Source organism: Triticum dicoccoides, chromosome 6B (assembly GCF_002162155.2).
Source record: "Triticum dicoccoides isolate Atlit2015 ecotype Zavitan chromosome 6B, WEW_v2.0, whole genome shotgun sequence".
Lineage (NCBI taxonomy): Eukaryota > Viridiplantae > Streptophyta > Magnoliopsida > Poales > Poaceae > Triticum > Triticum dicoccoides.
Genome location: NC_041391.1, coordinates 489,627,944 through 489,640,438, shown reverse-complemented (window position 1 = coordinate 489,640,438; position 12,495 = coordinate 489,627,944). Strand labels below are relative to the sequence as shown.

Below are 12,495 nucleotides of genomic sequence, written 5' to 3'. Positions count from 1 at the left end.
CTTCGGAGGGCATTCCTTTCGTTCGCCTGGGTCGAATCGGGTGCCGGTGTCCGCGCGCACGAGGTGTTCGACGAAACGTCTGTTAGGACCAGAGATTATAGCTTGCGAGTTAAAGATTCGTAGTCTGTTCTATGACATGTCTCGCGGAATGGAGTACTTTGGGGTTGGAGCATGGCAATTACCGCTCATGTTGTTGTCTCAAATTCGCAGCGGGTACAAGGCATAGAGGTGTCGGTCGGATTTAGCTTCACTTATACCACAGTCCGGTTGCTGATCGTTCGCTCCTGAAGTGAGAACTGCAATGCGATGCGATGCTCTTTGGGCTTAGTTACTATTGTTACTTTGTTAGTACCTACCTCAAAGCAGTGGCGGAGCGTGAATCAGATATTAGAGGGGGCCAACTGAGTGTATATGACATAGAAAAGGCTAGGGTGATCAGAGACGCCAGAGTATTAGTAGAGCAATTAGCAGATAAATAAGAGTATTTGGCAAATTTTCCTCTTGGAAGGGGGGGCCAAGGCCCGGAATTGTCCCCATGACGCTCCGCCACTGCCTCAAAGGTCTAGTCAGATGATCTTCATGAAACATACGCTTTGCTTAGTACAATATGAGAGCTGTTTCGCTATGCTGATTTTGCGTTTTCCGCTTCCTGCCTCTTGCAGATCCCAGTCAGATGATTAGTTGACTTCTTCATGAACGAACGGCTACCTTGCTGCATGCTTGTCAGAGATGAGCTCAAATCGTAGATCTTCAAAAGCTCGAAAATCAACAACTAATTACTACCGGCTTCCATTTGATAAGCACCGATTATTTGATCCAGATGCATTTCTTTCAAAGGATCGTTGTGCCAATCAATCACAAAGTACTCAATCAGGCAGCAGACATACTGATAAACTTTTCACTACTCCTCAGTTAGTATCCGCATTGACAGGGATCTGGAATCTTGTTGGACACCCAGAATCTTCTGGCACAACAGATCAAAGATCTGTGAGCGAGGAGATTTTGCACAAGGAAGACCCTGTGTGCTTTACTAGGGACCGAGAAGGACACACATTGACATCTTGCACCGAAAGCTCAACTGGCCTCAACTCTCAAACCTGTTTATCAACACCAAAATCAATCCATGAAGATCTTAGATTGGTGAAGAAGATGTTAATGCTCCGATCATGCAGCAACATGATTGGTGCTTCTGCCACATGGAGACATATGCATCTTACCAGTAAACTTGGGAACATGCATTATCAAAATATATACCCCATGCAAACCAAAAAGCTAGGAGCTTGTGCTACTTCCAGCAGTATGGACATCAAGGAGGACGACTGCTTCGGAAGGGGTGATAACTGTTGCAGTCAAACAGGAGACATGCCAGCTGAACAATGCACGAGCTCAAGTGAGGAGGATAATATCATGTATGCCTGTGAAAATTCTCTACATTATGATAAATTAAATGCAGAGGTTTCTAGAGAATATTCCAATATGTCTGCTTGCTCATCAGAGCAGGTTTGCAAAGAGGCAGGGATAATGCTGGAAAAACAGATTTCCAGCACATGCGAACATATTCGGCCTGAAGGGTTGACATGCACATCTTGTGTGGTTGGTGATGCTATTGTTAATCCACCAAATGTACACCAATATACCTACAGGGAAGATATATCTCAGCAGGATTTTGTAGACAAGCGTTCGTCTGAGTTTGAATCATCCTTGGGGCATCGATTTCATGGTGCTGTTGGTGCGAACAAGCATGCTGCTGCAGGAGCAATAGCTGGGACAGTTGTCAGCATCTCTCTGCATCCAGTTGATACGGTGAAAACCATTATTCAAGCTAACAGTTCTGGACAAAGCTCATTCTACCACATACTAAGACGCACCCTTGTTGAGAGAGGTAATATTTTGGGTGTATTTACACACACTGAGACACTATCAATAAGTTTATCGTATTTCCATGTCCTTTTCCCTATTGTCAAACATTAACTAGAATTTTTCATGCTTGGCAAATATTTCTCTACAGGTGTCTTAGGACTTTATGGAGGGCTTGCTAGCAAAATTGCTTGTTCTGCACCAATTTCAGCTATTTATACCTTAACTTACGAAATAGTAAAGGGATCACTTCTTCCTACTTTGCCGAAGGTGATTTCATTTTTATTTTGCAATTGAGATCCAACTAATGTAACATTCGTACTCACTTTAATCTTATACTATGTTATTACATTGACATCTCTTCAGGACTACCATTCCATTGCTCATTGTGCTGCGGGTGGTTGTTCTAGTATTGCAACATCCTTTATTTTTACACCAAGTGAATGCATAAAACAACAGATGCAAGTCGGTTCGCAGTATCAGAATTGCTGGTATTTAATTTCCATGCCTCTCCTTGGGTTATTCATATGTTTTCTTTCTTTATTTAGAAGCTTTTTTTTGCTGATAAATAAGGACATGACAAAAACATACTCCCTCTGTCCCAAAATAAGTGTCGCTGATTTAGTACAACTTTGTACTAAGTTGTACTAAATCGTACAAAGTTTAGTCAGTGACACTTATTTTACAGAGGGAGTATTAATTTGTCAGCCCTAGTCCTGCATCCTGACAATAACCTGCTATTTATATTAAAAAATGACAACAACCTGCCTCCACGTTGCTTGTTGAATTTATTTGGCAACATTGCCTGCAGTTCACCATACTCTTCTTCACGTTCTAATAAGAGTTTCATGCCATCAGGAAGGCTTTAGTTGGATGTCTTCAAAGGGGTGGCATTGCTTCGTTATATGCTGGATGGGGGGCTGTTCTTTGCAGAAATATTCCACATTCTATAGTAAAGGTATCTTTACGAACAATTACAATTTACTCCCTAGTCCCAAATTTTAATTCTACATCTGCTTTGCTGTTTTTTTTTGGTGGTCACTTATTTTGGAATTTCCAGTTTTATGCCTACGAGAGTCTGAAGCAGTTTCTGTTGAATGCATCACCTGCTAATGCTAAACTCAATTCTGGCCAGACGGTTAATTCCTGAACCTCAACTTGTTAAACCATCTTATTTATGTGTTTCATTATTCAATACTGAACCTGTACTGTTTGGCCTGTTCCCATCACTAAATTCACTTTTCCAATGATGCCACTTACCTTAGATATAAATGTTAATACTTCAGGTCGAGCATAATTCTACTACACATTCCGAATTTTAGTGTGGTAAACTCCCTTTTTTTCTTTGCATTGCAGCTCATTTGTGGAGGTTTTGCAGGATCAACTGCTGCTCTGTTTACAAATCCATTCGATGTTGTGAAGACACGAGTACAGTTACAGGTGCAACACATGCTTATGCCACAAATTTGGTGAACCATTTTACTCAAGAAAAAACATGCTCATGCCACACCCCAGTTTGCATATATCAGCACAAGTAACTTACAGTTAAAGTTTAGTCTATTTTGATTGGTTATTTAATGGAGAAGCTCACGTCACTACATCGAACTCCTGCATAAAGTGCACTTTTCAACCCTGAACCCTAAAAGCATCTCTAATTGCAATCTCAAACTGTCGAAACAGTATTCCATAATGACGTCGATGCCATTGTTTTGACTATATGACACCTAAAATTCCATTATGAGCAGATAATTCTGCAGTGAGTTGGCACTTACTATGAGATATAGAAGCATTACCTAGAGTTCATGGCTCACTAAATGCCTTGAGGGCCAAGTCGTTTCTTGAAGGGGAAGGGAGTGCCTAGATCTGAGAATCAAAATTAGGTTTGTTCAGATTGTTTCTATTTGTACTTCCTCCGTTCCTAAATATAAGTCTTTTTAGAGATTCTAATGCGGTCTACATATGGAGCAAAATGAGTGAATCTACACTCTACAATATGTCTATATACATCCGTATGCAGTCCTTATTGAAATCTCTAAAAAGACTGTTTAAGAACAGAGGGAGTATTTTGGAGTAGGGAAGAAGGTTCTGACTAGCTAGGACCCATAACCAAGTTCCAAACAGACCAATCTTGTTAGGAGGTACTGCCCAAGGAAAAGAAAATGTGACTTCTGGATCAGGAATAATAAAAAATAAGAACCTGATAAAATTGTATACCGAAATGACTTCTGGCATTACCAGTGGGATCCAAACCACATTTTCGTTGGCTGACTCCAGTTTTCCTTGTCACTCTATGAACAACCGCACACTATGACAAACAAATAATCAAGAACAAACTTCATCATTTGGATAACAAATTTACAGCAATTCTGTTATAAATGGATGAAAATTGTCACAAATGGATCAAAAACCAGAGTTGATACATGTCAGCGAGGTTGTGGCGACGTGGCAGCCACGACACCAAATACCATTTGCAAAACCACCAGAGGGCAGAGAAAAGTGGACTGTTTCATTAGTTTGAGGTTGTATTCCAATGATTTTAGAGTTCAAGACTGAAAATAAGCCTTTTCCAGAGTCCCAAGGTCAAAAAACGGAAACTGGACCTTTTTTATGTTTCATTATAATGCTTAGATCTTTTGTTTTTTCCTATCACTTCTGATGGCTTGTTTACCTTCAATTCTTCAAATCAAGTGAACTAATAGTTGCTGCAGGACTAATTCTGAATTGATTCATGTTCATTAGGCACTCAACCCTGTTAGAAAGTATGAAGGGGTTCTTCATGCCCTTACGCACATTTTTGAGCAAGAAGGGTTGCGAGGTCTTTACAGGTACAATCATTTATACACGATACTACAGACTTACAATGTTACTGGACGCAAATTCGTGCTCCTCCACGTCATTCTTACTGCAAGCATGCAAATTATCGCTCAACATCTTTGTTTCCAGGGGTTTAAGTCCAAGGCTGCTCATGTATGTATCCCAAGGGGCGCTGTTTTTTACATCCTATGAGTTTCTCAAAACAATTATGTTTCCTGAACAAGAGCTTCAGGCAAACAACGTTTGATCGTAGAAGCTTAGAAGGGAAGGGCTCGTTGCAGCCCCGGTGGAATTTCTAGATCGATACCATGAGCTAAGTAATGAGTTGTTGTATTGTGGTTACAAACCATCCTTCAGAGGTCTTGTAACAAACCAGTGTACATCATTTTTGGATGCATAGGCATTAGACAACCACACCTGGTATTAACCTTTTTCTGGTAGATATAGAAACACAACATGTAGGCAAGAGGAATTTTGTATCATGAGCAAACTTGAGATGTGGATTTCCTTGCGGGAGGACATGTGAATATGAGTGTATCCTGGTTTTGTGTTCTTACATGGGAAAAAGGTGTCACTGAATTGTTAACGCTAATACTTCATGTGTGCTGGGAGGGTGTCAGGACCCCGACTCGTTGTCACATCGATCTAGCTTGTAACACCTCATATCACTTTGCGGCCTCACGCACGGTATTTCCACGGGTGTCGTCTTACCTTTGCCCGGGACCGTTTGCGTCTTTTGGCTCACGTGTATGATAGTGTCGCTAGCATCCATATGATAAGGAGCCCGGACTGACATGACTAGTCGTGAACCCAAAGTGGCACAGACTTACAGGGACAGGCATCCATGACCCAGCTTCGAACGTGTCGGTCATCAGCAAGTGGGTCCGGGCTGTAGCACTGGGCTAGCAGGACTCCGGTAAACCGGGCTGTAGCGGGCTAGCAGGACTCCGGTACTCAATGCGTGACATTTCCCCGAAGGGACAGACACCGGAACGAAGAAGGACACATGCCGGCCAGCCTAAGTGTTCCAGAGCAGTAGCAAGCTACCATGGCTCAGCGGTAACACTAGGAGACATTTCCCGGTAAGAGAGGCTACTAAAGATAAACAACTAGATAGTCAGATCCCACACATACCAAGCATTTCCATCATACACACAATATGCTCGATATGTGCAAATACAACAAGGCATCACAACATGACTCTACGACACATGTACTTTATTTAAGGCTCAGAGAGCCATACATAACATACACAAAGGTACGGGTCACACGACCCAGCATTCAAGTCATACAGTCATACAAACCAGCAGCGGAAGTAACTTGTCTGAGTACAGACAACTAGTAAAATAAAAGAGGCTTGGAAAGCCTAGCTATACTACGTGGTCCTTCACAAGCTCAGGATCACCACCTGGGCCCTAGCCTACTCATTGATGTCAACGTCTACGTAGAACCCATCAGAAGGGGTTGCAGCGTCTTCTGTAAAAAATGTAAATTATAGCAACATGAGTACAAAGGTACCCAGCAAGACTTACATCAGATCCTACATACATGCATATTATCAAGAAGGGTTGGTGGAGTTATTGCAGCAAGCCAGCTTTGACTCTTGGCTAGCCTAACCTACGAGACTCCAACTTGAAATGGTTTTGCGTACACGAGTCCACTACTCACCACTTCAATACACTACCGAGGATCCGCCTCTGTCTTCCTACGGAAGAGCCATCCTCGGCACTCACACTTATCTTGAGGCTTTTAATAGTTTCCATTTACTTGTCTATGAACTGTATAGGCAACCAAGTGGTCCTTTACCGCGGACGCGGCTATTCGAATAGATCATGTTAACCCTGCAGGGGTGTACTCCTTCATACACGCTCTCACCACTTACCGTCGTTTACACGACATGTACTCGGCAACCTTCAAGCGGAAGCCCAACGTGGGTGTCGGCCACGACCTACCTAATCACCTAAGCCTCCAGTCCAGGTTTATCGCCTATCCAGGTTCCATCCGCAGGGAGTCCGGCCGAGGTTTCCCATACGGCCCCGAACGATGTGAGCAGGGTTCCCGAGATACCTAACGGGTATTCGGTACACCCGGCCACATACCTACCGCATCACAGCCCACCCCTACGGTCAGCGCTGTCCACGGCCTCCAGTAGGCTACAAACACCAGAAACTACTTGCAACTCCTGGACAGAGAACTAGGGTGAATAAGAAGCCGAGAGGGTCCATTGGTTTCGGGCCCAATGCATGGTGGTAGCTGGTTCTTAAATCACACATACAGATCTCAGTGCTTAAGGTCGGCTTCAATGAAACAACCCACCATGTACTCCTACATGGCCTCTCATCGATACCTTTACCAAATCGTGTTCACCACACCACTCTTATTACCGACATAATCATTTCACTCTAGCCCATCACCCAGATGAACCAGACCTGACACGACTCTAAGCATAGCAGGCATAGCAGGGTAGGAACAACACATACATATGGCTCAATCAACTCCTACACATGCTAGTGGGTTTCATCTAGTTACTGTGGCAATGACAGGTCATGCAGAGGAAATGGGTTCAACTACCGTAGCACACAGCAGTTTGAAACGCGTTGTCTTAATGCAGTAAAAGAGAGCAGGAGCGAGAACATGGGATTGTATCGATATGATCAAATGGTTGGTTGCTTGCCTGATGGTTCGGTGCACTGATACGGTTCTTCGTTAGGGTAATCACGATACTCCTCGGAGGCAGAACCTGTCGCAAAGGACACCGATACACAACCATCACCAAACAATGTGCAACAATATGATGCATGCATGAAACATGGCAATATGAGTGTGTTGGGCTAATGCAACTAAAACCAGAGGGGTTTGAACCAATTTGAATCAAAGATTCAAATTTCAAACTCAAACATGGCCTTTTAAAGTGCTTTTCCTTGTTCTGCATTAAACATCAAGTTAACTTGGTTAATCATGCATGAAAATAGCACAGATGGATAGATTGGATTTTTCTGATCATTTTTCATATAAAATTTGTCTGATTTGAAGTTACAGAATAAAAGTTATGAATTTTTGAAGTTTAAATTATATTCTGGAATTTCCTATATTAGAATAATTCCAGAAAATCAATTATTGCGTCAGCCTGACGTCAGTGTGACGTCAGCAGGTCAACGGAACACGTCCGGTCAAATCTGACAGTGGGTCCCGCATGTCAGGGTGATTAATTTAATTAAAGTTTAATTAAAACTAAACCTGTTTAATTAACAGGGCTGGGCCCCACCTGTCATTGACTCAGGGGAGTCAACCAGGGCTCACCCGTGGTCAAAGTCAATGCCAACGGCGCCGGCGTTTAGCCGCCGGCGAGCCCGACGCGGCGGCGGGAGTGGTTTTGGCCGTTTCGGCCACCAAATGGGTCGCGGAGACCACCGGAGTGGAGCTGAGGACAAGCCGCAGCTCTTGGTGGAGTCCGTTGGGGTCGGGGTGGCCGGAGTTGGCACCGGCGACGACTTTGGCGGCCACCGGGGTTCGGCCGAAGATGAACTTGGCGCTAGAGGGGTCGGTGAGGCTCGGGGAGTGGCTAGCTAGGTGCTGCGGGACTCGGTGAGTAAGATGGACACCAGCTTGTGGCCGGAGGGTGGCCGGAAGCACGTCGGCGACGAGATCCGCGGCGGTGCGGGCGTGTGATCCTCGTGCGGTGGCTACACGGCTCGGGAATGAGAGAGGGAGGGTCGGAGGAGTAGCTAGGCTCACAGCGCTCCCGTAGAGGCCACCGGCGGGGTCGGGGACGAGCTGAGGCGGCGACGGCGTTGAAGGGGATCTCCGGCGACGGCGAGCTCGGGCGAGGTCGGTGCGGTGGTCTCGGGCCGCACGAGCACACGGGGCTCGGCTAGCTCGATGAAGTGGACGGCGGCGGAGCTCCTGGACACGGTGGCACGGCGTGGGGTGGACGGAGGGCGTGGCTACGGCGAGGGGGTGGCGGCGATGGCGTCGGCCATGGCTGGGGCGTGCGAGGGGGAGGAGCTGGAGAGGAGAGGGGGTGTCTGGGGGGTTCGGGGGAGAGAGGGAGGCCGATTCACGGCGTTAGCCGGGCGAGGGAGGCGGCGAGGCGGCGAGCAGGTGCGTGGCACCCATGCGGTGCTCGCCGTCGAGCACCTGCCTGCCTGCCTGGCCGGCAAGCAGCTCGCTGGCGCGGTGCTGGGCTGGGCCGGCAGGTGGGCCGGGTGCTGGGCGCCAGGTAAGCTTTTCTATTTACTTTCTGTTTTCTGTTTTTTAATACTTCTGCAACTTTGTTGAATTTAATAAAATACTTAGGCAACTCCAAAAATCACCAAACTACTCCTGGTCCATAGTTGGATTATTTCCAACATGAAACATTTTAGTTTGGAGATATTTGAGCATTTAAATATTTTATATAATTTTAAATGCCCAAATTCAAATATTTATGATTTAATTCAAAAACCCTAAGCTGGCCTAGAAAAATGTGCACCACTTTTGGCAGAGGTTCTGAACCAAGACAAAAATGATGGGCATTTTAGAAGGGCATTTCAGGTTCATTGAAAAAGTTTTTAGTAAACCCTAATTGGTTTCAGAGGGGACTGGGGGTTCTGTCATCCCCATTTCAGGTTTCTGATGAAAGAGTAAACATGATGCAACACTCTAATGCATGGCTAGCTAGGATGTGACAACTCACCCCCACTCAAAAGAATCTCGTCCCGAGATTTGGGTTCCTCCGGGAAGAAGGCGGGATACTCGAGTCGAAAGACGATCCTCCCTTTCCCAAGTTGCTTCATCCTCAGAATGGTGCGACCATTGAACTTTGAGAAACTTGATATTATGACATCGAGTGGTACGCTCGGCCTGATCGAGGATACGAATGGGGTACTCTCGATATGTAAGATTATCTTGGAGATCAAGCGTTTCGTAGTCCACTCCACGGATAGGATCCGAGAAGCAACGCCTGAGTTGAGAAACGTGAAAGACATCGTGGACTCTGGAGAGGTGCGGAGGTAGTTCCAACTGGTAGGCAACTTCTCCTCGTTTGGCGAGAATGCGAAAAGGTCCAATGTAACGAGGAGCCAATTTGCCTTTGATACCGAAACGATGGGTTCCCTTCAGAGGGGTAACCCAAAGGTAAGCCTTCTCGTCAACCTCGAAAGTCATAGCCTTATGTTTTCGGTCATATTGACTCTTCTGACGGGATTGGGCGGTTTTCAACTTTTCACGAATGATGCAAACTTGCTCTTCTGCTTCCTGAATCATATCCGGGCCAAAGAATTGTCTTTCCCCGGTCTCTGACCAGTTAAGGGGTGTTCGACACCGTCGTCCATAGAGAACTTCAAAAGGGGCTTTACCCAAGCTAGATTGATAGCTGTTGTTGTAAGCGAATTCGGCAAATGGAAGACACTTCTCCCAATCCATTCCGAATGAGATAACAGAGGCTCGAAGCATGTCTTCTAGAATCTGGTTGACGCGTTCCACTTGACCACTCGACTGAGGGTGGAAAGCGGTGCTAAAGGAGAGACGGGTTCCCATAGCATTTTGGAAACTTTCCCAAAATCGAGAGGTGAAAAGACTTCCTCGATCCGAGTTAATTTCCAAAGGAACACCATGGAGAGACACTATCCGGGAGATGTATAAGTCTGCCAACTGACTAGCGGTTATACTCTCACGAACAGGTAAGAAATGGGCTACTTTGGAAAGACGATCGACAACGACGAAAATAGCATTATTCCCTCTCTTGGTCCTGGGAAAACCGGTAATGAAATCCATACCAATTTTATCCCATTTCCATTCAGGAATAGCTAAGGGTTGAAGGGTGCCAGCAGGCCGTTGATGCTCTGCCTTTACACGACGACAGACGTCGCAATTAGCAATATACTGAGCAATTTCTCTCTTCATCCTAGTCCACCAGAACCTCTGGCGTAGATCCTGATACATTTTAGTACTACCGGGATGAATGGTGAGAGGAGATTCATGAGCCTCCTTAAGGATCAATCGCCTCAGATTTCGCACTTTGGGAACCACTAGTCGATTCCCGAAGTATACGACCCCTTGATCATTAATGGAGAAACAATTCGCAATTCCTTTCTGGATGTTTCTCTTGATGCGAGAGATTCCCGGATCTACCTTCTGTGCCTTGACGATCTGGTCCGTAAGGGTAGGTTTCGCCACCAAGGTGGAAAGAAAACCTTGAGGAACAATGTGAAGGTTAAGCTTCCGAAATTCCTCATGGAGAAGCGGTTGACTTTGTTGTAACATTAGGTTGTTACAATAAGATTTACGACTTAGCGCATCAGCCATGACGTTGGCTTTCCCTGGGGTGTAAGTTATTCCTAAGTCGAAATCTGTGATCAACTCGACCCAACGTCTTTGCCTGAGATTCAAATCCGGTTGGGTGAAGATGTACTTCAGACTTTGGTGATCAGTGAATATTTCGCAACGGTTACCGAGGAGGTAATGTCGCCAGGTTTTAAGAGCATAGACTGCAGCTGCAAGCTCTAGATCATGAGTAGGATAATTCTCCTCATGTGGGTGCAATTGCCGTGAGGCGTAAGCAATTACGTGTCGATCTTGCATGAGAATACAGCCTAGTCCTTGTCGCGAGGCGTCGCAGTAGATAACAAAGTCCTTGGAGAAGTCTGGCGGTACCAGAACGGGAGCAGAAGTCAGGCGTCTTTTCAGTTCCTGAAAGCTGTGCTCACATTGTGGAGTCCATTCGAACCTTTTATCTTTCTTGAGGAGTTCGGTTAGAGGTTTAGCAACTTTGGAGAAGTTTTCGACAAAGCGACGACAATAGCTCGCTAAGCCCAGAAAACTCCGAACTTGCTTGACCGATTCAGGTGGAGTCCAATTGAGGACGGCTTGAACTCGCTCAGGGTTAACAGCAATACCTTTACCAGATATTACATGACCCAGATAGGTCACTTCCGACAACCAAAATTCACATTTGGAAAACTTGGCATAAAGGCGGTGCTCTCGAAGTTTCTTCAACACTAGCCTTAGATGTTCGGCATGTTCTTCCTCGTTCTTGGATAGATGAGTATATCATCGAGATAAACTACGACGAATTTATCCAAATACTCCATGAAGATTGAGTTCATTAACCGAGAAAAGGTGGCTGGAGCGTTGGTTAAACCGAAGGACATGACGGTGTACTCGTATTGGCCATAACGAGTAACAAAGGCCGTTTTAGGAATGTCCCCGTTTCTGATTTTGATTTGATGGTAGCCCAACCTCAAATCCATCTTGGAGAAGACTGAGGATCCAGCGAGCTGATCATACAGGTCGTTGATCCTGGGAAGCGGATATTTGTTCTTGATTGTGACCAAATTGACAGGTCGGTAATCTACAACCATCCGGTCCGTACCATCCTTCTTCTTGACGAAGAGGACGGGGCAAGCCCACGGAGATGAGCTAGGTCGGATGAAACCCTTTTTCAAGGACTCATCGAGTTGTTTCTTAAGCTCGGCTAGTTCTAGTGGTGCCATCTTGTAAGGTCTTCTAGCAATCGGAACGGTTCCTGGAATGAGGTCTATTACGAACTCAACATCCCTGTCAGGTGGAACACCTGGCAATTCCTCTGGGAAGACATCCGGGAAGTCACGGACTACCGGAACGTCCTCAAGGTCTGGCAAAGGGCTGGCGTTAAGAGAAAATAATTGTCGCTTGGCTAATCGGGTCAAGACATTGACTATCTTGCCCGAAGGGTGAGTGAGTTGAACAGTCCTAGAGAAGCAATCAATTTTGGCATGATGAGCTGACATCCAGTCCATACCCAAAATGATATTAATATCTGAAAATTTGAGAGCTATCAAAGATGCAAGGAAAACAAGTCTGTCG

The 12,495-nt window shown here is 45.4% G+C and overlaps 1 protein-coding gene across 4 annotated transcripts in view; it reads left to right on the top strand.

Moving 5' to 3' along the window:
- LOC119323197 (mitochondrial aspartate-glutamate transporter AGC1-like) overlaps positions 1-5,229 on the top strand; it is a 5,715-nt gene extending 486 nt beyond the window's left edge. Inside the window, exons 2-9 of one of the 4 annotated variants that reach the window (XR_005156177.1) lie at positions 663-1,882; positions 2,009-2,127; positions 2,224-2,348; positions 2,716-2,815; positions 2,918-2,995; positions 3,236-3,297; positions 4,597-4,682; positions 4,801-4,849. Coding sequence is in view for 2 of the 4 variants with exons in the window: in XM_037596791.1 (XP_037452688.1) it covers positions 730-1,882; positions 2,009-2,127; positions 2,224-2,348; positions 2,716-2,815; positions 2,918-2,995; positions 3,214-3,297; positions 4,597-4,682; positions 4,801-4,918 (1,863 nt within the window). In the remaining 2 variants the exon portion in view is untranslated. Of the gene's footprint in view, positions 1-662; positions 1,883-2,008; positions 2,128-2,223; positions 2,349-2,715; positions 2,816-2,917; positions 2,996-3,213; positions 3,298-4,596; positions 4,683-4,800 lie in introns of all 4 variants that reach the window. The other 3 variants (XM_037596791.1, XR_005156178.1, XM_037596792.1) reach the window with 3 other exon arrangements.
- Positions 5,230-12,495: the final 7,266 nt, after the last annotated feature.